General features: G+C 37.6%; 1 protein-coding gene across 2 annotated transcripts in view; it reads left to right on the top strand.

The window, feature by feature from the left end:
* EFCAB7 (EF-hand calcium binding domain 7) overlaps window positions 1-24,207 on the top strand; it is a 55,000-nt gene extending 30,793 nt beyond the window's left edge. For both annotated transcript variants that reach the window (XM_070786422.1, XM_019957327.2), the window contains 6 exons: window positions 4,913-5,070; window positions 5,909-6,042; window positions 9,668-9,816; window positions 19,639-19,848; window positions 22,739-22,846; window positions 23,940-24,207. In XM_070786422.1, coding sequence (XP_070642523.1) covers window positions 4,913-5,070; window positions 5,909-6,042; window positions 9,668-9,816; window positions 19,639-19,848; window positions 22,739-22,846; window positions 23,940-24,014 — 834 coding nt within the window. In that variant the 3' untranslated portion in view covers window positions 24,015-24,207. The remainder of the gene's footprint in view (window positions 1-4,912; window positions 5,071-5,908; window positions 6,043-9,667; window positions 9,817-19,638; window positions 19,849-22,738; window positions 22,847-23,939) is intronic.
* Window positions 24,208-24,212: the final 5 nt, after the last annotated feature.

Below are 24,212 nucleotides of genomic sequence, written 5' to 3'. Positions count from 1 at the left end.
ACATGGATATCAGTTTATATCTGGCCAATCTAAAAGATTATGATTTCCAAAAGATGAGTTTGGTCAATGTTTAATTTTCAAAATAGCCCTCACTTATATTGGGTTGCTTCTTATAATCCAACATAGGACATGGTCACTTTAGTATGATTATCATTCCTCTGACTTGTGAGAGCAGAAATAGGGCTGAATTGAGAATTTGAATGAGCAACTTTGTTTTGCATTTGAGGGTTTCCAAAGTGGCTTAGTGGTAAAGAATCTGCCTGCAGTGCAGGAGACATAGATTTGATCCCTGGATCAGAAAGATCCTCTGGAAAAGGAAATGGCAAGCCACTACAGTATTCTTGCCTGGAAAATCCCATGAACAGAGGAGTCTGGTAGGCTACACTCCATGGGGTCACAAAAGAGTTGGACATGACTTAGCCACTAAACAACAATAAATTCTGTGCTGAAGCAGAAATACCTATTTGCTTAGATATGGGCTTCCTCTGTGGCTCAGCTAGTAAAGAATCCGCCTGCAATGCGGGAGATCTGGGTTCATCCCTGTGTTGGGAAGATCCCCTGGCTACCCACTCCAGTATTCTGGCCTGAAGAATTCCATGGACTGTATTGTCCATGGGGTCGCAAAGAGTCAGACACAACTGAGTGACTCACTTTTACTTTATACACAACTAGAAAATGCTTCAGTTCTTAGGTTTAATATATTTGACAGAGACAACTCCTAGGTTTTATAGGAAGCCATTGGGCTCCAGAAAGCACCTAGAAGGTACATGCTGCTAAGTCGCTTCAGTCGTGTCTGACTCTGCGTGACCCCATAGACGGCAGCCCACCAGGCTCCTCCGTCCATGGGATTTTCCAGGCAAGAATGCTGGAGTGGGGTGCCATTGCCTTCTCCGTAGAAGGTACGTAGGGATGTCATTTTGTTTTCTTTCATACAACAGGAAAATAAAATGTTTTCCTATACAAATGTCTTGGCACTAATTATAAATATCCTATGATGGAAAAGAATTTGTATAAGGTAGGTTTATCTGGGATTCTACCATCTTGTTTTAGAGTACATATTACATAAATAATAGTAAAATTCCAGTGTTTTTGTTCACATTGGATTTTTACAAATATGGCTAATTCATACAAATAGTGAATTCTTTTAAACTGTATTAAACTTTTATTTTCTGTCAATAAAATCTGAATTACAAATCATATATTTATATTTGAATCATATTCAGTTCAGTTCAGTCACTCAGTCGTGTCCAACTCTTTGCCACCCTATGGACTGTAGCACGCCAGGCTTCTCAGTCCATCACCAACTCCCGGAGCTTGCTCAAACTCATGTCCATTGAGTTGGTGATGCCATCCAACCATCTCATCCTCTGTTGTCCCCTTCTCCTCCCACCTTCAATCATTCCCAGCATCAGGGTCTTTTCCAAAAGTTAGTTCTTCACATCAGGTGGCCAAAGTGTTGGAGCTTCAGCTATAGCGTCAGTCCTTCCAATAAATATTCGGGACTGATTTCCTTCAGGATTGACTGGTTTGATCTCCTTGCAGTCAAAAGCATCTATTCTTCGGCACTTAGCTTTCTTTTTAGTCCAACTCTCACATCCACACATGACTACTGAAAAAAACCATAGCTTTGACTAGACGGACTTTTGTTGACAAAGTAATGTCTCTGCTTTTTAGTATGCTGTCTAGTTGGTCATAGCTTTTCTTCCAAGGAGCAAGCATCTTAATTTCATGACTGCAGTCATCATCTGCGGTGATTTTGGAGCCCTCCCAAATAAAGTCTCTCACTATTTCCATTATTTCCCCATCTATTTGCCATGAAGTGATGGGACCGGATACCATGACCTTAAGTTTTCTGAATGTTGAGTTTCAAGGCAACTTTTTCACTCTTCTCTTTCACTTTCATCAGGAGGCTCTTTAGTTCTTCTTCACTTTCTGCCATAAGGGTGGTGTCATCTGCATATCTGAGGTTATTGCTATTTTTCCTGGCAGTCTTGATTCCAGCTTGTGCTTTATCCAGCCTGGCATTTCAAATAATGTACTCTGCATATAAGTTAAATAAACAGGGTGACAATATACAGCCTTGACTTACTCCTTTCCCGATTTGGAACCGGTCTGTTGTTCCATGTCAGTTCTAACTGTTGCTTTTTGACCTGCGTACAGATTTCTCAGGAGGTAGATCAGATGGTCTGGTATTCCTATCTCTTAAAGAATTTTCCACAGTTTTTTGTGATCCACACAGTCAGAGGCTTTGGTGTAGTCAGTAAAGCAGAAGTAGATGCTTTTTTGGAACTCTCTTACTTTTTCAGTGATCCAACAGATGTTGGCAATTTGATCTCTAGTTCCTCTGCCTTTTCTAAATCCAGCTTGAACATCTGGAAGTTCACAGTTCATGTACTGTTGGAGAATTTTGAGCATTATTTTGCTAGCGTGTGAGATGAGTGCAATTGAGTAGTAGTTTGAACATTCTTTGACATTGCCTTTCTTTGGGATTGGAAGGAAAACTGACCCTTTCCAGTCCTCTGGCCACTGCTGAGTTTTCCACATTTGCTGGCATATTGAGTGCAACACTTTTACAGCATCATCTTTTAGGATTTGAAGTATCTCAACTGGAATTCCATCACCTCGACTAGCTTTGTTCGTAGTGATGCTTCCTAAGGCCCACTTGACTTCGCATTCCAGGATGTCTGGCTCTAGGTGAGTGATCACAGCATCGTGATTATCTGGGTCATGAAGATCTTTTTTGTATAGATCTTCTGTATATCCTTGCCACATCTTCTTAGTATCTTCTGCTTCTGTTCAGTCCATACCATTTCTGTCCTTAATTGTGCCCATCTTTGCATGAAATGTTCCCTTCAGTTCAGTTCAGTTCAGTCACTCAGTCGTGCTCAGTCATGTCCAACTCTTTGCAACCCCATGGACTGCAGCGCACCAGGCCTCGCTGTCCATCACCAACTCCCGGAGTTTACTCGGACTCATATCCATTGAGTTGATGATGCCATCCAACCATCTCATTCTCTGTCGTCCTCTTCTCCTCCTGCCTTCAGTCTTTCCCAGCATCAGGGTCTTTTCAAATGAGTCAGTTCTTTGCATCAGATGGCCAAAGTGATTGGAGTTTCAGCTTTGGCATCAGTCCTTCCGATGAATATTCAGGACTTCCTGAATATTCGATGATTTCCTTTAGGATGGTCTGGTTGCATCTTCTTGCTGTCCAAGGGACTCTCAAGAGTCTTCTCCAACACCAAATGTTCCCTTGGTATCTCTAATTTTCTTGAAGAGATCTTTAGTCTTTCCCGTTCTGTTGTTTTCCTGTATTTGCATTGAGCAGTGAGGAAGGCTTTCTTATCTCCTTGTTATTCTTTGGAACTCTGCTTTCAAATGGGTATATCTTTCCTTTTCTTCTTTGCCTTCAGCTTCTCTTCTTTTCTTAGCTATTTGTAAGGCCTCATCAGACAATCATTTTACCTTTTTGGATTTCTTTTTCTTGGGGATGATCTTGATCACTGCCTCCTGTACAATGTCATGAACCTCTGTCCATAGTTCTTCAGGCACTCTCTGTCAGATCTAATCCCTTGAATCTGTTTGTCACTTCCATTCTATAATCGTAAGGGATTTGATTTCAGTCATACCTAAATGGTCTAGTGGTTTTCCCTACTTTCTTCAATTTCAGTCTGAATTTGGCAATAAGGAGTTCATGATCTGAGCTACAGTCAGCTCCCAATCTTGTTTTTGCTGACTGTGTAGAGCTTCTCCATCTTTGGCTGCAAAGAATATAATCAATCTGATTTTGGTATTGACCATGTGGTGATGTCCATGTTTAGAGTCTTCTCTTGTATTGTTGGAAGAAGGTGTTTGCTATGACCAGTGCATTCTCTAGGGAAAACTCTGTTGGCCTTTGACCTGCTTCATTTTGTACCTCAAGGCAAAATTTGCCTATTACTCCAGGTATCTCTTGAGTTCCTACTTTTGTATTCCAGTCCCCTGTAATGAAAAGGATATCTTTTTTGGGTTTTAGTTCTAGAAGGTCTTGTAGGTCTTCATAGAACTGTTCAGCTTCTTCAGTATTACTGGTCAGAGCACAGAGTTGGATTATTGTGATATTGAATGGAATATGAATCATATTAGGCAACTATAACCCAGAAAAATTACTTAAAGTTTTTTCTCTTTGTTTCCTGTTGAAATATTTGCACACAGTCAAAACTCAAAATAGTATTTTAAGACCATTTTCAATATAACAAATATTTCATAACTAGTTATTAATACTAATGGATAAAGTACATAGTATTATATTTTAGAAACTTTAGTTAGGACTTAGTGAATTCCCTTAATGCTGTTAAATGTTAAAAATAAATTCTAGAAAATTTTATAGAATCACAATTTGCTTTGTTTCATAAAGTCCACTACCTTCAAGTGAGTATATTAAATTAATATTCATTCATTTTATATGAACTATGTAACTTTACATAAAATATACCAGAAATTTGCATAAAATATAGCAGATCTTTTCCAAATACACATTAATCTTTCATGCTATAATCATTCAGTATGAAAGAGTATGGGTAGCAAGATTATCCAACATCCCATTTTAAAAACAGCCAAAAAAATTAAAACTATTCCCCTTAAGTGCATCACTGGCATGTTTGAAGAATATTGGGAAGATTTAGAAGTTGTATAACTTCTAACCTATTAGAATTTTAGTTATTTTATAAATATATAAAGAACTGCATCTAATATTACTGGATTTAGCATTAACAAAAAGAGTTTGAAGCCTGTAAAACAATGATAGAACCATAATAGAATTGGTGAATATTAGTTAAAAAAAAAAACTGTTTCTAATGCTTCTCTTTCATAAGAATGATTAAAAGTCATTAAGACTCATGGCGTTTGTTTGTTTTAAAAATTCTTTTGAGAAAAGACGTTTGGGTGGACTGGTGAACTAGGACCTGGAATTTACTGGTTAGTTCCTTCCACAACTGGCTGCAGGCTAAGAAAAGAAGTAAAACCAGTAACAGAAGAAGCCCAACTTGTATACAGAGATGAAACAGGGGAATTATTTCTTACAAAGGAATTTAGGTAAGTTTTGTTTATTAAAGTCCGAGGTATAACACTAGACTGGATGTGGATCAGTAGCCTGCCTTCCATCCTTTCCTTTGGCTAGCTGCAAACCCCAGCCCCAGTTTCTAATCAGTAGCTCAACTCATCCACTAGGCATCTGACTGTGACCTTCTATTCATAAGGTTTTGAATGGGATTGCCATTTATTTCTGGATTCCGTATAGTTGGCAAGTCAACTTTAGTTACAAATTTACTGATTTCTCCTCCACTAGAAATAGGTCCTGCTAATTGTACTATTGTCTGAGATAACTGTCTAATATGAAATCCAAATAGGGTAGTTCTCCCATATTCTAAATATGTAAGTAAGATCTTGCTACCAGTAGAGAGGAAGAAAGATGGAGACAGGTAAAAAGAAAAGGGGAACTTCTGTTTGAGTTCCTGCTACATGTTAAGATACTGCGGTTGCTTTAGAAGCTTGATTATGTCATGTAATGCTAGACAGAGTAGAATGTATATTTGGATACATTAACTCTGTCATTCACAAATACTGTTTTTATTTTATTCTTTTCCAGTATGGTTTATTACAAGATATTGAGTATAGTTCCCTGTGCTATACAATAGGACCTTGTTGTTTATCAATTCCAAACTCCCAGTCCAGCTCCCCCCAGCTCTCCCTCCCCTTTGGCAGCCGCAAGTTTATTCTCCGTGTCTGAGTCTGTTTCTGTTTCATAGATGAATTCATCACAAATATTGTTTAATGCCTTGATATAACTTCCTTTTGAAAGTTATCCTCATCGAAACCTTCTTCAGTCTAGTTGCCTTAGAGACAAATAATTTGCTATTTTTTTTTAATTTAGGTCAACTTTATCAGATATATTTGAAGTAATTGATTTAGATGGAAATGGTCTTCTTAGTCTTGAAGAATATAATTTTTTTGAATTGAGAACAAGCGGTGAGAAGTGTGATGAAGATGCTTGGGCTGTCTGCAGAGGTAAGCATTTTTTCTTAATGGGTGTGTTATATTCGTATATATACCCTTTCATCCTTAAGAAGTGAAATATCAAATTTCTCCATTGAATATTATAGCAGTTGCTGCTGCTAAGTCGCGTCAGTTGTGTCCGACTCTGTGTGACCCCATAGACGGCAGCCCACCAGGCTCCCCCATCCCTGGGATTCTCCAGGCAAGAACACTGGAGTGGGTTGCCATTTCCTTCTCCACTGCGTGAAAGTGAAAAGTGAAAGGGAAGTTGCTCAGTCGTGTCCGACTCTTAGCGACCCCATGGACTGCAGCCTAACAGGCTCCGCTGTCCATGGCTCCGCTGGGATTTTCCAGGCAAGAGTAGTGGAGTGGGGTGCCATTGCCTTCTCCGTTATAGCAGTTAGGACAGTTTAAAAATAGTAGCATTGTTTGTAGATCATAACAAATTAAACATTTATTTTTCTTAAATTGGTAGTTGGTATAGTACTCAAGTTAAAAGAAAATGTAAATTACTTACTCATAATTACTGCGTTCTTTGGAGCTTAGAATATAAAAACTTTGTCTTAGCTCTGATAGTGAAGACTGAAGTAGTGAAGAGACCCAAACTGTGCCCAGGAGAGGGCAGCAAAGAGCTAACAGACTGCTGCTACTGCTGCTTGCTAAGTCACTTCAGTCGTGTCCGACTCTGTGTGACCCCATAGACGGCAGCCCACCAGGCTCCCCCATCCCTGGGATTCTCCAGGCAAGAACACTAGAGTCAGTTGCCATTTCCTTCTCCAATGTATGAAAGTGAAAAGTGAAAGTGAGTCGCTCAGTCGTGTCCGAGTCTTCGAGACCTCATGGACTGTAGCCTACGAGACTCCTCCGTCCATGGGATTTTCCATATTAAGAGGTTTCCAGGAAGTTGTTTATGTATGTTAAGAATTGTTTTGTTTTTTGTATTTGAGTTGAATTAAGAAAGGCCACCCATGGATGTATGCTGCTGATAAGTCACGTCAGTCGTGTCCAACTCTGTGTGACCCCATAGACGGCAGCCCACCAGGCTCCCCCATCCCTGGGATTCTCCAGGCAAGAACATTATGGAGTGGGTTTCCATTTCCTTCTCCAATGCATGAAAGTGAAAAGGGAAAGTGAAGTCGCTCAGTCGTGTCCCACTCTCAGCAACCCCATGGATTGCAGCCTACCGGGCTCCTCCATCCATGGGAGTGGGGTCCCATTGGAGAAGCCAAAAATACTAACATGGGCAAAGAAAAATGAGAGTGAGGTGAAGTCAGTTGTTACTTGGGAGAAGACTGAAAAGAGGATAGAGCTTGTGTATTTAGTGAAAGTGAAAGTGAAGTCACTCAGTCGTGTCCGACTCGTAGTGACCCCGTGGACTGCAGCCCACCAGACTCCTCCATCCATGGGATTTTCCAGGCAAGAGTACTAGAGTGGGATGCCATTGCCTTCTCCAACATATACACACTACTATATATATAAAATAGATAACTCATAAGAACCTACTCTATAATACAGAGAATTCTCAATACTCTGTGATGACCTTTATGGGAAAAGAATCTAAAAAAGACTGGCTACATCTAAGGACTAAAAGGTCAAAGGAGAACGCCGGAAAACCATAGCCAACTATAAATCATAGAGCAAGAAGTCTGAGAAGGTTGGAATGTAGTCAAGAGAGAGATTAACTCACATGTTGCTGTCACTGGAGTAGTAATGTGTCCTAATCCTCTGGTTCTTGAAATGGTCTTGGCAGTCAGTGAGCTAGGGAGGAATCTGATCAATCTATTTTTCAAAAGAGCAAGTAAAGTAGAAGTATTATTAATATAAAGTTTTTTTTTTAATCTTTTATTAACTTTTTATTTTGTATTAGGGTATAGCTGACTAACTGTTTTTAACTGAAGTTTTATGTAGTGTAATCAATAACAAGAAATACATATTGATTTACAATTTTAAACTTTGATTAACAAGATTGATAACACATAATAGAGTATTAGTTTTAGGAAGATGCAATCATCTTGTAACTTTATTGATATAATATTTTGATTCTCTTTCTCTTTGTCATACTTGTATGGGTATTTCTGAGTTCTCTGTTCTATTCCACTGAACCATTTGTCTCATCTTTCACTAATACCACACTTCTCCTGATTACTGTAGCTTTAAAGGAAGTCTTGAAGTTGGGTATTAACAAACTTTAAAAGATTAATGGAGAATTGATAATTTTAAGTTTTAAAAGTAGATTAGTTATTGATAGTCTCTATAGCATTATATCTATATACATTATTCTTAAAAGTAATTATTTCTTTGTATTATATATCAAATATTAATGTTTTCATCTTGCTCCTCTACTTAGTAGCTCCAGCTTCCATTTTAGTTGTTACTGTATCTCTCTATGATCTAATTTAATCTACATTTCCTTTTTTGTCTTTACAAAAGTTATGAATCACTTTCCAAACTCTAAGCATTTTAAACTATTAATCAGTCAACCAGTTTTAAACAGCTATGTCTCTGCCTCTTTTCTCACAGTAACGTGTATTAAAGAGATGTCTCAAATAAGAGTACCCATTTTCCTTGGGCATATTATAGATGGGAGTTGGAAAATAAAATCTTTCTTTGTTGTAGGGCAGTTAACAGAACATAATCCAAAATGAGTAGCTATTTTTTATCTATTTCATAGTCACATTCAAGAGTTATATATAGATATTTCTACATGAATTTTTGCTTATAAACAGTGTTAAAATGGGCATACTTAGATTTGTGTGGGACATTCATGGACTCAAAGTATTCCCTATTATCTAACAGTTTTTAAGGACCAGGGGACAATTCTATTAAAATTAAAGCAGTTAAGCATATAATAGTCTCCTTGAATCTGGCACCATTCACTTTTCCCTTTTGAAATACCAGTAGTTTGGGGGATATTACATCAAATTCATTTGCATTTAAGTGGCAAGTAAGTATTTTAATTTTTGAAATACAGTACTGGCTTCACCAGTATATACCCTAATATTAAAATACATGTTAGTATATACTCTGATAAGCAGGCAGCTTGGAATTTACCCAGAAAAATTAAGACTTCCTCTAATTTTGAAATATATTTGTACTATTTATGACTTTAGCTCTTGTTGAAAAACTAAATCTGTGATAGTGCTTATGCTGAGTTGTGGGAAATTAGAACAGTATCTCTCAAACATGTTTCGAACCACTCTTTTTTTTTTAAATATGGTCTTTGTTTATTTATTAATTAATTTATTTTTGGCTGTGCTGGGTCTTCGTTGCTGCGCGCAGGCTTTCTCTAGTCCCCGTGAATGGGGTCTGTCTCTAGTTGCAGCGGGTGGGCTCAGAAGTTGTGGCGTGCGTGCTCTAGGGCACAGGCTCAGTAGTTGTGTCACACAGACTTAGTCGCCCTACAGCATATGGAATCTTCCCAGACCAGAGATCGAGCCTGTGTCCTCTGCATTGGCAGGGGATTGTTAACCGCTGGACCACCAGGAAAGTCCTTGAGCCATTCTTATTTCACTTTGATAGTGCTCACAGATTCTTAAGGCCTCCTTCAAAGTAAACATTTATGAATAATAATATAGCCATTTTAGTAAATGTATGAACTTAAAATATGTAAGGAAGAAACTTTTGGTTGTTTTGACAGAGAATTTTGATACCAAGAAAAATGAACTAACAAGACAGGGCTTTATGGATCTGAATCTGATGGAAGCCAACGACCGAGAAGGAGATCCTCGTGATCTCTGGGTAACTCTGCACTCAATGGGCTACAATAAAGCTCTGGAACTGACGGAGGTAAAGCAGTCTTAAAGTTTGCTGTGGGTGTAATGTACATAATATTTTCCCCCACAAACATTTTCTTGACACAGGACTTTTGAATTGGGCTCTCAAATCCATGAACTTCAATATACAAATGAATCCTGGGTGCAACAGTATGTTTCTGCTAGTTTATGCAAGCTCTTATATGAAATTTAATTGCTCACAACATCTTAATAATTCAGGAACAAAAGTAGTTTGAGCCTATGATATGCAGGAAAAAGATTGGTAATATGAAAAGTTACATTTCTTAATTGGTGATGGCTGTTTGAGTTGCTAAAATTTCAACAGTTGCTTCCGTTCCGAGACTTCAGAGACTCTTTGTCCTAATAGAATAAAAGCCCTCCTAAAATAAGGAGAATATGTCTGTATGAGAACTGGAATTCTGATCTTTTCACACGGGTACTCCTTGGGTTAATATTTGTAAAACACTTGAAACAGTGCTTGGCTCTTATAAAGCACTATGTATGTATTAGCTATGATTATTATTATTTATTAACATGTAAGGTATAAAAGTTGAATAAGACTTGCATAAACCAGAGGAATAATAAAAATTAGGCCTATTTCTTAAATTTTATATTTTTGTGTCCTTTAATAAAGTTTAAAATAAAGGATTTAAGAGTTTTAGGCCACACAAATTAGATAACAGTACATTTGTTTATAATTTAAAAATGGTATCTGTCCTTTCTCTAAATACATCAACCTAGGAGGGTAACACTACCAGAAACAAATTTTAAGTTTGGGGTGTACTGAGACTTTGGTTTAGTTGCTAGTTTTGACATCATTTAAAATTCCTCAAAAATTTGTTTTCTGCGAAGTTCTCTATACTTTTTTGCCATTTTTATTAATAAGAGGTGAATAGTTACAGTAACTTTTTACATTCTACTTTAACATTTAGTGAATCTTACATCTTTAAGCATGGTGAAAATCAGCACCTAATCTGTGAATAATATTGTGTCTGCTACACATGCTTCCATTTAACAGAGGAGTTAGTTAAGAGACGATTGTGACATTTTAAGTTAAGAGAAGATATAGCATTTAAGATTAAGTTACAGTAAGATTTAAGTTAAGAGCAGATAATAGCGTTTGCTGATATCATTGACTTTTGAAATCACAAGAAGGATTTCTGAGATAAAGATCTTTTATTTAAATTTTTAAAATGTATTTAATAGGTAATAAGTTCCATTGTTTGAAGTTCCAAAAGTAAAAAATTTATATATATGTATATATATATATATACATATATATATACAGTGAAAATGTCAAAGGATAATGAGACCACCACTCAATAGCTGAAATAAAAAGACAAAACTGAATTGATTGCTTACTGCAAGGGAGAGCTATGCTGGTCAGGCACAAAGCAGAATGTTCATCTTATTTATAAAGGGCATTGGGGAAGCATGGTTATTCAGATGAGACTGTTGGTTGATTGATATACTCAGTGATATATTTATTTACTTTGAGTCTGTCTGTGACTGCTTGACTTTCAAAAGTGAAAAGCCAACCCTAGCTGACTTACAGAAGTATGTTTATTGAGGTGAGTTGTTGCAGATCAGTTGAACATATTTGAAACAAGTTCTGGGGCCAGAGATCAAGGTGGCAGAATAAAAGGACTTGGAGTTCACCTCTTCCCACAAATGTATCAAAAATACATCTACATGTGGAGTAATTCTCACAGATTACCTGCTGGACACTAGCAAACTTCATATACAACCAAAACTACAAGAAAGATCACCATGTACGGGTAGGGTGAAAAAAAAGGAATCAGAATGGGACAGAGCTGTACCCCTGGGAGAGATCTGTGAAAGAGAAAAGATTCCCTCACCCTGGGAACCCCCTTCACCAACTGGGAGATCAGCTGGGCAGAAGGGGAGATTCAGAGGCTCAGCGGAGAGTCAGCAGCTGGCTTGGAGCAGGCAGAACAGATTGAGACCAGCATTAATGGTCCTGGCAACCTCACCGCATACCCCAGCCTGAGGGTCGCATCTGCTGGTGTGCACAGTGGCTCGGTGGTGAAACTCAGACTTCAGCAGACAGCCCTGGATATAGGACTAAAGTTGACTACATGGAAACAGCTTGAAGGTGCTAGAGTGTGGTCCAGGCTGCGACTGGGAGTGTGCACAGAACAAAGCCCGAGTCCACTATAGAAGTTCTGTTGTTATGCAAGCAAAGGGAGGGGCAGGGGCCCTATCCTTGCAGCCTTATTCTCCAGTGACCTCACAGTGGGTGCAGCTCTGCCTCCACAAGCTCTTGGAGCATGTAAGCGCTGCAGTTGCCCACATGTAGAGGCAGAGCTGAAATCTGAGCTGATCCCCAGGACTGCTTGATTTCAGAAGCTGGGCTGGAATCAGCCTTGTCCTGCGGCTTTGCAACTTTGATGGATGTATGTTGCCAGGACTTTATAATCTCAGTGTCTGTGGAATATCTGCATGGATTTACTGGTGCTTCCACATCTGGGGCAGGTCTGGAGTTAGCAGCTGCAGGTTTTATGGGTGTACACATGTAGACATAGCACTGGGGTCTGCCCTGATTCCCTTGTGCACACATATAGTTGTGCACACAGAGCACAACTTTGTGACTATGGTGGGTCCCAGTGCCTGGCTTCAGTGAAACTGCACAAGGGTCCTGCACTGGTGGCTCCATGAACACGGTGCCTGAGCAACATCCAGGTTGACTGCCTGATTCCCAGGCTGAGATGAGGTTGTAGGCAACATTCCATAGATGAGGTTCTACAGAAGCATTGCAGGCCAGAAGAGAGTAGCAAGTCCTGAAAGGGAAAAACTGGCATCTAGGATAATCTACCCAGCAAGAGTATTATTTAGAATAGAAAGGGGAAATAAATTTTTCAGTAAGCAAAAGCTAAAAGAATACTAAATTCTTTTGAGTATTTAATGGCAACCCACTCCAGTACTCTTACCTGGAAAATCCCATGTACAGAGGAGCCTGGTAGGTTGCAGTCCATGGGGTTGCTAAGAGTCGGACACGACTGAGCAACTTCCCTTTCACTTTTCACTTTCACGCATTGGAGAAGGCAATGGCACCCCACTCCAGTGTTCTTGCCTGCAGAATCCCATGGACAGAGGAGCCTGGTAGGCTGCAGTTCATGGGGTCGTTACGAGTCAGACATGACTGAGCAACTTCACTTTCACTTTTCACTTTCACGCATTGGAGAAGGAAATGGCAACCCACTCCAGTGTTCTTGCCTGGAGAATCCCAGGGATGGGGGAGCCTGGTGGGCTGCCATCTCTGGGGTTGAACAGAGTTGGACACGACTGAAGCAACTTAGCAGTAGCAGCAGCAGCAATACTAAACCTATACTAAAAGAAATACTGAAAGTTATTCTATAAATAGAAAAGAAATAAGAATCTACAGAAAAGAGAAAAATCACAAATAAGGCAGTGTATATAAAAAAAAATTTGTGAAAGTGATGATAACCACAATAAACAGCAAAAAGGTAAATGTGAAGATGTAAAAAAGGACATCAAAATAAAATGTGGGGGAAGGGAGTAAGAAAATATACATTTTTTAGAGTGTGTTTGAGCCTATATGACTCCCAGATATAGTAAGAGGTTAACATACTTGAAAAATAAGGTAACCACAAATCAAAAGCATTCAGTAGATTCACAGAAAACAAAACCAAGAAAGCTCAAGCATAATGCAGAAGAAAACCATAAAACCACAAAAGGAAAAACAAAAATAAAAAGAAGAACAAAGAAGAAATGCAAAGTCAATTGGAAAAAACAAGAGTTAAATGAAAATAAATACATATTTATCAATAACTTAAATGTCAGTGGACTGAATGCTCCAATCAAAAGACATAGAGTGGCAGTTGGATAATAAAACAAGAGCCTACAATATGCTGCCTGCAAGAAACCCACTAAGGGTGAAGGACACACACAGATCAAAAGTGAGAGGATGGAAAAAGATATTTCATGCAAATGGAAATGACAAGAAATCAGGGGTAGGTGGCAGTACTGATATCAGACAAAATAGATTTTAAAGGCCATAAAAAAGATAAAGGACACTATATAATGATAAAAGGATCAATACAAGAAGAGAACATAACACCCATTAACATATGTGCACCCAATATAGAAGCACCTAAATGCATTAAAAAAAAATATATTGACATATAAAGGGAGAATTGAGAATACAATAATTGTAGGAGACTTTAACACCCCACTGACATCAATGGACAGATATTCCAGACAGAACTTCAGTAAGACAACAGAGATCCTAAATGACATAAAAGATCAGTTAGACTTAATTGCTATTTTCATGACCTTGCATAAAAAAAAAAAAAAAAAGCACATTCTTTTCAAATGCACATTGAATATTCTTTAGGCTCGACCACATGCAGGGATACAAAACAAGCCTCACAAATGTAAGAGGACAGAAATTATTTCAAGCATCTATTCTGACCCACAATACCATGAAACTGGAAGTCAACCACAGAAAGAGAAATGAGAAAAAATGATTACATGGAGATTAAACAACACACTACAAAGTGGGTCAATAATGAAATCAAAGAGGAAATTTTAAAAGTACCTTGAGACAAATGACAGCCACACAAACTCTGTTCAGTTCAGTCGCTCAGTCATGTCCCACTTTGTGACCTCATGGACTGCAGCACATCAGGCTTCCCTGTCCATCACCAACTCCCAGAGCTTGCTCAAACTCATGTCCATTGAGTTGGTGATGCCATCCAACCATCTCATCCTCTGCCGTCCCCTTCTCCTGCCTTCAGTCTTTCCCAGCATCAAGGTCCCTTCAAATGAGTCAGTTCTTTGCATCAGGTGGCCAAAGAATTATTGAGTTTCAGCTTCAACATGAATCCTTCCAATGAATACTCAGGACTGATTTCCTTTAGGATGGACTGGTTTGATCTCCTTGCAGTCCAAGGGACTCTCAAGAGTGTTCTCCAATACCACAATTCAAAAACATCAATTCTTCAGTGCTTAGCTTTCTTTATAGAATGCAGCAAAATCTATAGGATGCAACAAAAGCAGTCCTAAGACGGGTCAGTTAGTCTAAGAGCATACTAGATGTTATTTTATATATATTTTACTCTCCTAGTAATTTGATATGCCTTAGAGAGAGCCATAATTTAATCATTTGAGCTAAACTATTTCATTGTAAGGAAGTAGATTTTTACAAGGAAACTAGGCTACTTATTGTATGTCAAGCCTATATTATCCTTTTTATTTTTTAATATAACCCCATCAACAAACAATACTATGTCAGGATTTGGTATTGAAGTGTCCAAAAATTTTGTTCTGAGTATGGATACTTCCTGATTTATAGAATCATAATGAGGAAATTCTCCTTATTCAATAAGGGTTATAGAGTTGTTGCATTGAAAATATTATACCAGCAAATGGTAATTCAGTGAGACTGATAATTCATAATTAATTAATTGGTATAAAAATGTTGAATGTTTCCATTAATGATGGGGATATACACATGTAACATTTTATTTAAAGGATTAATACAAAACCTAAAGGTATTTTGACTAATTTAGTTTTGACTGATATCTGGAAGTACTCTGAGACAATGAGGCTATTCAATTAAGGTATTGCCTTTGATGGGCATTGATTCTTTGATATGTGCTATGTTATTGAGTTAATATACCTAGAGCATGACCTAACATTTTCATATTTGTAAAAACAAAAAAAGAAAGCTTTATGATAATCTAGGAAGAATCCATTTATAATCTTATGAGCTGTGTTCTAATTGGTTTGAATATGTCTGTAGAGGATTTTGCCCATAAGGTTTCTGGAACCATAGCTATTTCTTTGGCAGTTTCCTGAATTATATATTATGTAAGTAATCTAATCTCTAGATGAGCTACATTTTGACCCCACCTATTAAATTAGTAGGTATTATGTCACAAAGACTAACCAAAGTATCAGTTATAAGTTAGGATTTAGGAAACAGCTTAGGATTGTTTGTTAAATCTCATTAATTGAATCATTTTAGTAAACCAAAATTTATTTTATGTTAAGCATTCTTTAGGTTACTATACCAGCTTCTCTGGTGACTCAGTAGTAAAGAATCTGCCTGCAAAGCAGAAGCAGCAGGAGACACAGGTTCGATCCCTGAGTCGGGCACATTCCCCTGGAGGAGGGCATGACAACCCACTCCAGTATTCTTGCTTGGAGAATCCTGTGGACAGAAGAGCCTGGCGGGCAACAATCCATACATAGGGTCGCAAAGAGTCAGACATGACTGAAGCAACTCACTCTCAGTTTGTGTCACCTTTTCCTACCTTATTTTTTTAATTAAATCCCCTAATTTAGTTTTAAAATTATAGATTATCCATTCCCTCTATCAATTTATAAAGGCAGAACCTCTTTCAAAGTGCAGTATAACTTCTTTTTTGTTGTTTTTTTCCAACTTTTTATTTTGTATTGACGTAGAGCTGATGAACAATGCTGTGATGGTTTCAGGTGGACAGCAAAGGGACTCAGCCACACATATATATGTATCTGTTCTCCTCCAAACTCCCCTCCCATCCAGGCTGCCACATAACACTGAGCAGAATTCCATGTGAACAGCACAACTTCTTTATTGTTCCTCCTGCAAGTACATTGCTTTTATATCACCATAACAATAATTTGCTTTTTTATTGAATGTTGATGAACAAATATATGTCTGTTTTTTTGTTTTTTGTTTTCCCTTTTTTTGCTTCTTTTTTAAAAAAAGAATTTCATGAATAAAATCTTTTTAGAATTCAGAACTGGGAAAATTTTACTTCATTTTCTTTAGATTTTGAGAGCTGTGTAATATTTTCTGTGTCACTTTTATCTTTGCTAACATGTAGCTAAGAGCCACATTTTGTGCAAAACTTAAGTAGCATGTCCTAATCTAGGTTTTCTTATTCCTATCTTCCTGATCTTCCTTTTTATATATTGTTAATATTTTTACAATTAACAATTCATAATGAATAGTTTTCTTCCTTGTTGTATGCTTCCTATTTAACTTAATATGGTAAAAAAAAAATGAGTAAATAGAAGGTTAAACCCATGAACAGGAGAAAAAAAAAAGGATACAAAGGGCACCTTTTTTATGTAGATAAGATTTTATTTAAAAATTTCAGGGAATGCGTCTTTAACAAAGACCTTTTAAGATGTTTATGTTCAGTAACAGGTAAACTTAATATTGATACTGTTTGATCAAGTAAAACAGATAACTAAGACTTGGAAAATGGTTAAAATAATGCCAGAATCTATTCAGTATTGAAAATTCAGTACTTTAAAATGCAACAGTCATCAATCAGTTCAGTCACTCAGTCGTGTCCAACTCTCCGCGACCCCATGGGCTGCAGCACGCCCGGCTTCCCTGTCCATCACCAACTCCCGGAGCTTGCTCAGACTCATGTCCATCGAATCGGTGATGCCATCCAACCATCTCATTCTCTGTCATCCTCTTCTTCTCCTGCCTTCAGTCTTTCCCAGCATCAGGGTCCCTTCAAATGAGTCAGCTCTTCGCATCAGGTAGCCAAAGTATTGGAGTTTCAGCTTCAGCATCAGTCCTTCCAATGAATATTCAGGACTTTCCTTTAGGATCGACTGGTTGAATCTCCTTGCAGTCCAAGGGACTCTTAAGAGTCTTATCCAACACCACAGTTCAAAAGTATCAATTCTTTGGCCCTCAGCTTTCTTTATGGTCCAGCTCTCACATCTATACATGACTACTAGAAAAAACCACAGCTTTGACTAGATGGACCTTTGTTGGCAAAGTAATGTCTCTGCTTTTTAATATGTTGTCTAGGTTGGTCATAGCTTTTCTTCCAAGGAGCAAGTGTCTTTTAATTTCATGGCTGCAGTGATTTTGGAGCCCAAAAAATAGTCTCTCACTGTATCCATTATTTCCCCATCTATTTGCCATGAAGTCATGAGACCAGATGCCGTGATCTTAGGTTTTTGAATGTTGAGTTTTAAGCCAGCTTTTTAAACCAACAACAGTCATTATAATTTTTTTAGAATTCTATATTGTGAAATATTTTGATACATATTGAGCTTCCCAAGTAGCTTAGCAGTAAAGAATCTGCCTGAAATGCAGGAGACACAGGTTCAATTCCTGGGTCGAGGAGACCCCTGGAGGAGGAAATGGCAACCTACTCCAATATTCCTGCCTGGAGAATCCCATGGACTGAGAAGCCTGTTGGGCTACAGTCCATAGGGTTGCAAAGAGTTGGAAACGACGGAAGCAACTTAGCTTTCTCTTTTTCCCTTTTTGATACATATTACCTATCAGATATCTCCAGCAACTCTTGGCAGAAAATACAATGTTTATCCCCACTTTCTCTGTGAAGAAATCAAGCCTCAAAGAAGTTAAGTGACTTCCCTAGATTATGTAGCTAGTAAATGGCAAAACTCAGTTACAAACTCAGATCTTCTAGTCCAAGATTTTTTTAGTCTGCCATCTTTTATAAAAGGTAACTTTATTCTTGCCAAAGGTTGGAGTCAATAACTATTTTAAAACTTGTTTAAAAGATAAAAATCTATATTGTTCTACTAACTTCAGACTTTTATCTTTTGTCCCCCAAATAAAAAGTTGATCATCAATGTGTATGAATTCATTCATTTCCTCAAAAATTACATTGTAATGCCTATATACAGTAAGCTTACAATAAAGAGGCACTTAGGTTACAGTTATGAATAAGTCAAAGATTCTACCCTCTTAGATATTCCATGAAGAAGGATGGCTAATTAAATGCAGAACTAATAAAAATCATTTAAAAGTGTTTTGAAGGAAACAAACCAGTGGTCAAAATAGAGAAGAGTCGGGTAGTGAAGGAGACTGGGGGACCAGAGCAGCTCTCTCTGCAGAAGTGACACGTAAGCTTAATCTTGAAGGAGGAGGATGAGGTACACACTGAAAAGATGTGACTCTTCCAAGCTGAGAGAACACTACCTATGAAATCCAACACTGGAAAGTGTTTTATTTTTTCTAGGGTCTGAAAGATCAGAGTAACTAGAGCACATTAAAGCAGGAGATTGGGCTGTATAGAGAGTCAGAGGTTACCTTGTGCACATCTTGTAGGCTATGGTAAAAACTAAAGAGTAGAAATTAGAAAAATCTATTTCTAAATGCAGAAAATCTCTTTAGATCTTAGATTTTCATAGTTACTTTTACACTAACTTTAAACTGTGAGAATTTTTCTACATTTTGCTATTTTTGGTGTTCTATATTCACCTACTGTTTCAATTATAACCATAATTTCTTTAAGGTTACAGATGAATTCTTTCTGTAACCTTAAAGTTAAGAAAGGAAATTAAGTAACTAACATGACATGAGTTAGCTTTAGAGCAAATTGAGGGGTCTGGGTAAAAGAGGTTTTTTTCCTTTTCTATGGACATTATCAGTTAATATGCAACCAAAAAACCATGATTTCGTGCTTTTTTATTACTCAACTCATTGTACTTAAACTTAATTAATTCTTAAATGTGTATCAGAGGAATAAGCTAGAAAGTATAGTGTCTTCTTAAATCGTATGATTTTGTTGTTTGTGTTAGTCACTCAGTCATATCTGACTCTTTGTGACTTCATGAACTGTATCCCACCAGACTCCTCTGTCCATGGAATTCTCCAGGCAGAAATACTGGAGTGGGTTGCCATTCTCTTCTCCAAGGGATCTTCCTGACCCAGAGATCGAACCCCAGTCTCCTGCACCACAGGCAGATTTTTACCATCTGAGCCACCAGGGAAGTCCAAATCATAAGATAAACATACTAATAATAAATAATTTAAATTATGTCAAAAGACTAAAACAGAGTGTGCTTTTTTTCATTTCAGGCATGCCCATTTGTCATTGATATCTATGCAGACAAATGCAAGCCAAGAATTAAAGCTGTCCATATGGAGGCATGCAGTGGACAACTTGAGAAGGCCATTTGTAAATCTGTTCTTAACAAAGGCAATGCCAAAGTGATGGATGGCTATGAAAATATAATTATATATACTTACAAGCGTGACACCTGGATAACAGCAGTTATTGAAAACAAGGTATCAGTTATGAGGTGGTTCTCATAACTGCAATGGTTAATACATTCCATCTTCTTTCTTACCCTATCCTTACATAGCAATTAAATAACCCCATTACATTAATAATATCTATAATAATCAGTTTCTTTTTCTAATCAGGTTTCTAACTCAAACTGGGCATGATAATTTTTATATATTTTTAAAGTATATTTATTTCTGAGATGCTCATTTTTGTGTTTCTTTTTGAGATAGTTTTCTCTTAAAATATGAAAATTAAATATTTGGAGATCTGTGAAGATAGAGCATAATCTGGGTGCAAAGTATTTGGTTTGTTACTAAATGTCTTCACACATACATAGCTATTTTAAACAGCACACATCATGTTTTAAAGAAATGTAAACAAAGTAAAGAATTTAGCCCAACTTTTTTTTCTTTTATTTTTTAATTGGTGGAAAATTGCTTTACAATGTTATGTTGGTTTCTGCCATACAACAAAGCAAATCAGTCATAATTATACATATATACACACACACACACACACACACACATATATATATATATATCCCCCTTCCCTCCTGAGCCTCCCTCCCCTCCCCCATCTGACTCCTCTGGGTCATCACAGAGTGCTAGGCTGGGCTCCCTGTGCCTTGTAGCAAGTTCTCACTAAGTATTTTACACATGATAGTGTGTATATGTCAGTGCTACCTTCTCAGTTCGCCCCACCCTCACCTTCTCCCGCTGTGTCCACAAGTCCTCTCTCTACTAGGTTCATCAGTACCATTTTCCTAGAGTCCATATATATGCGCTAATATACGACACTTGTTTTTCTTTTTCTAACTTCACTCTGTATAAGAGGTTCTAGGTTCACCACCTTCCTAGAACTGACTCAAATGCATTCCTTTTTATTAGCCCAGCTTTTTAACCCAGACTTTGCAGTATCAAAAATCCTACAGATTATCATCATGTTATCTAATTAAACATATTCTACTGTCTAGGATCTGTTTTTATCAAGCCAGTTATTTCTAGCTTTGTCCATCTTCTGTGCTATGAATACTATTGATATTGCATGTCAAGAGGATGCTCACATAAATTCTTTAAGTCAGAGACACCTAGTTTTCTAAAAACTATATATTTTCATAAATCTTACTCAAGACAGCTAGGCTTTTAGAACTGTTGGTTTATTTGTCTTTGTTCCTGGATGAGATTTACATTATTTTTATGCCTGTCATAAATTTCTTTAAGTGCTTAAAATTTGGCCGAGTATTGTGAGTATATATTATGTAACTAACTCTCCTAGTCATAAGACAGGCCACTAGAACGTGTACCATGAGACTGCTTTCAAGGAGTTTAGGGGCTATTTGTAAAGGCAAAATTAATACTCTCAAAAGAGATCAAAGAATAGTTATATAGTAGTTTGTATGTGCAATAGGAATTATACTGTAACTGTATCTCTTGTAGTTGATGTTAGTTGGGACTGTAGAAGTTGGGGAAGGATTTGTGATTAGGGAGGAACGGAATTGTGATGTGTAATTTGAGCATGTGGTATAGGATTTGAAGGGTAACTAGGATTTAGATAGGCAGAGGGCCGGCCCTTAGAAGCAGAGGAAACAGTGTAAGGAGAAATATGCTGCTGCTGCGGCTAAGTCGCTCCAGTCGTGTCCGACTCTGTGTGACCACAGATGGCAGCCCACCAGGCTCCCCCGTCTCTGGGATTCTCCAGGCAAGAACACTGGAGTGGGTTGCCATTTCCTTCTCCAGTGCATGAAAGTGAAAAGTGAAAGTGAAGTCACTCAGTCGTGCCCGACTCTTAGTGACCCCCGTGGACTGCAACCCACCAGGCTCCTCTGTCCCTGGGATTCTCCAGGCAAGAGCCTCCAGGCAAGAATACTGGAGTGGGGTGCCATTGCCTTCTCTGAAGGAGAAATAGGAGTAAGCCTTAATGTGAACTATAAATGAAAGAATGGGAATATCTCCTTTGCAGAAGCAGAGAGCTTTATTTGGAGAAGCATTTGAAAGGTAAATAATACAGGCTGAATGGATCCAGATTATGTATGTTATATTAAAAACAAGATAGAGGAGTCTAGACTTGAGGAAATAAGATAGATTCCCATCCAGTAGATTGCTATCTTCAAATGGATCATAACACTTTGGAAAGCGATTCCTAAGATCCTGCATGTTTCTGTTTCTGCCCTCTGTGTTTTTTGTTTGTTTTTGATTATGTGGATATGTGTGTGTGTGTGTGTGTGTGTGTGCGCGCGTGCGCACATGCCCTCTCTGTTTTATTAGGATTAAAAGGGTGGAAGAGAGCCACTACCTTACCTCAGTTCCTCTGCACTTCTGTTACCTTCAGTTCTCAACCCTCCATCTCCTTCTTTTTCCTCAAGGAAAATTAAATTTTTCCACCAAAATGAGGTAATAACATTTTAGAGCTTAACATGTGCCAAGCACTTTAACGCATTTGCTTCTCACAACCCAGTGAGGTAAGTACTATCCACATTTTATACACAAGGAAACTGAAGCACAGGGATGTTAAATAACTTGCAAAAGGTCACACAGCTAAGTAATAGAAGAGCTGAGAGATGAATCTAAGTAGTCTATAATGTTGCATTGCCCCTGTGTAGTCATCAGGGAGTGACTGCAGGTTCTTTAACAGGGTACTACTTTAATTTGTACATTTCTCTCATTTATCAGCTTCATTCTGTTTTCTCTCCAACCTAGAGGCTGTCTATTATCAATGGTCTGTCATCTCAAATATAACTTCTTCCATGATATTCTGTCTTGTTTCTATGTTTCTATAGAACCCTGTGAAAATCTCTTATCCCAAGACTTGCAAAGTGTTTTGTAATGATCACTTTGTTTGTATATATTCAGTAAAGAAAGGACTAGCAACTTATGACATCTTTTTTTATAGTCAGACGATAAAGTGATTATTCACGTCAACAATGAGCTGAGTGAAAACTGTGTAAACAACAGAGGCCTCGGCATATTTGCAGTAGAAGTGGCACCAAACTCTACAATGGTAATGCTTTGCTTTTAATTAAAGGCTTTTGTTTTATCAGTTTGAAAAAATTGCAGTTAATGCTATGAATAAATTTGTAGGTATGAAGTAAAGTGGAAAATTGTGTTATATTTGTATTAGTACCATCCTGTACAAGAAGGTAGGAAACTGGTTCTAATCCAGTTCTCACTATTTGGTTCAGTGATTATGGGGCATTCATTTAACCTCTCTGCTGCAGTCTCTATAAGTGTAAAATTAATGTGATATCACCAGTTTTAGGTACTTCACAAAGTTAATGTAAAGATAAAGTGATACATGTGAAAAACAGTATTGAATATTATATAGAACTACAAAGTAATATTAATAGTAATTGGACTTTTGATAATTCAGAATATTTTTGTCTCCATTATTGATTTTCTAAGGTAACCTAAAAGAGAAAATGCCTCTGAGTGTTAGATAGCCAACTAAGTCAGGAGCTGAGTAGCTGAAGTTCTGTGTTAGCAGAACTCTAGGCGTCTGATTTAGCCAGGAGTTCAAAGGCAGGGAGAGATCAGTAAACCCTGAAACTAGTCTGCTGCTGCTGCTGCTGCTGCTGTTAAGTCGCTTCAGTCGTGTCCGACTCTGTGCGACCCCAGAGACGGCAGCCCAGCAGGCTCCCCCGTCCCTGGGATTCTCCAGGCAAGAACGCTGTCTAGTGAAGAGGAAAAGGAAGAAGCTTTCTGTTCTTACCCTTTTCCTCTCTGTACTGTCTATGAAATCCTAAAACATTCTAGAACAGGATAAAGAGAATTTATTTTTGCTGTTATTCCAGTGAGGATTTTTAAAAGTGCTCTAGGCTTAGAGAGGAAATAATACTTACTTCCCTTTCTGCCATCCCTCTTTACCCACCTTCACAAATACCAACCATCAGCTACTGTATTACAGTACAATTAGGCTGGATTAGTCTGTTGGAAATCAGATTGTAGATTGCAGGTCCTTGCTAAGTACAAATATTAAAGAATTTTATCTGCACAGAGATATTTTTTATATAGGTTCTAGAAATGTCCTATTGAAAAATTAGCCCAAAATTATAGTATGTAAAAGGAAAGTCAAGGCTTTCTGTTTTTATGTGCAGGTCTGTCAACATGTAATGGCTCTGAATGAACGACAAGAATGGATATATTATTGTGTGTATTCCCTTATATCTTAAACACTATTTTTAAGAAATTACTGTGCTTGAGACTGTCAAACTAAGAAGAATTATTTCAAGTTTGGTTTGTTATTTGTTGATCACTACAGGTAATCAATTTAACTGATGTACATAATAATCTATTTAATTTGTATGCATTTGGATTTCATGTCCTTATTATATACTGTATTATTAAAATAGAAATAATTTTTAATGTGT

This window comes from Bos indicus, chromosome 3 (genome assembly GCF_029378745.1).
Source record: "Bos indicus isolate NIAB-ARS_2022 breed Sahiwal x Tharparkar chromosome 3, NIAB-ARS_B.indTharparkar_mat_pri_1.0, whole genome shotgun sequence".
In the NCBI taxonomy this organism is placed as follows: Eukaryota; Metazoa; Chordata; class Mammalia; order Artiodactyla; family Bovidae; genus Bos; species Bos indicus.
Note: the sequence above shows the minus strand (reverse complement) of the source record. Positions and strands in the feature narration are given on the sequence as shown.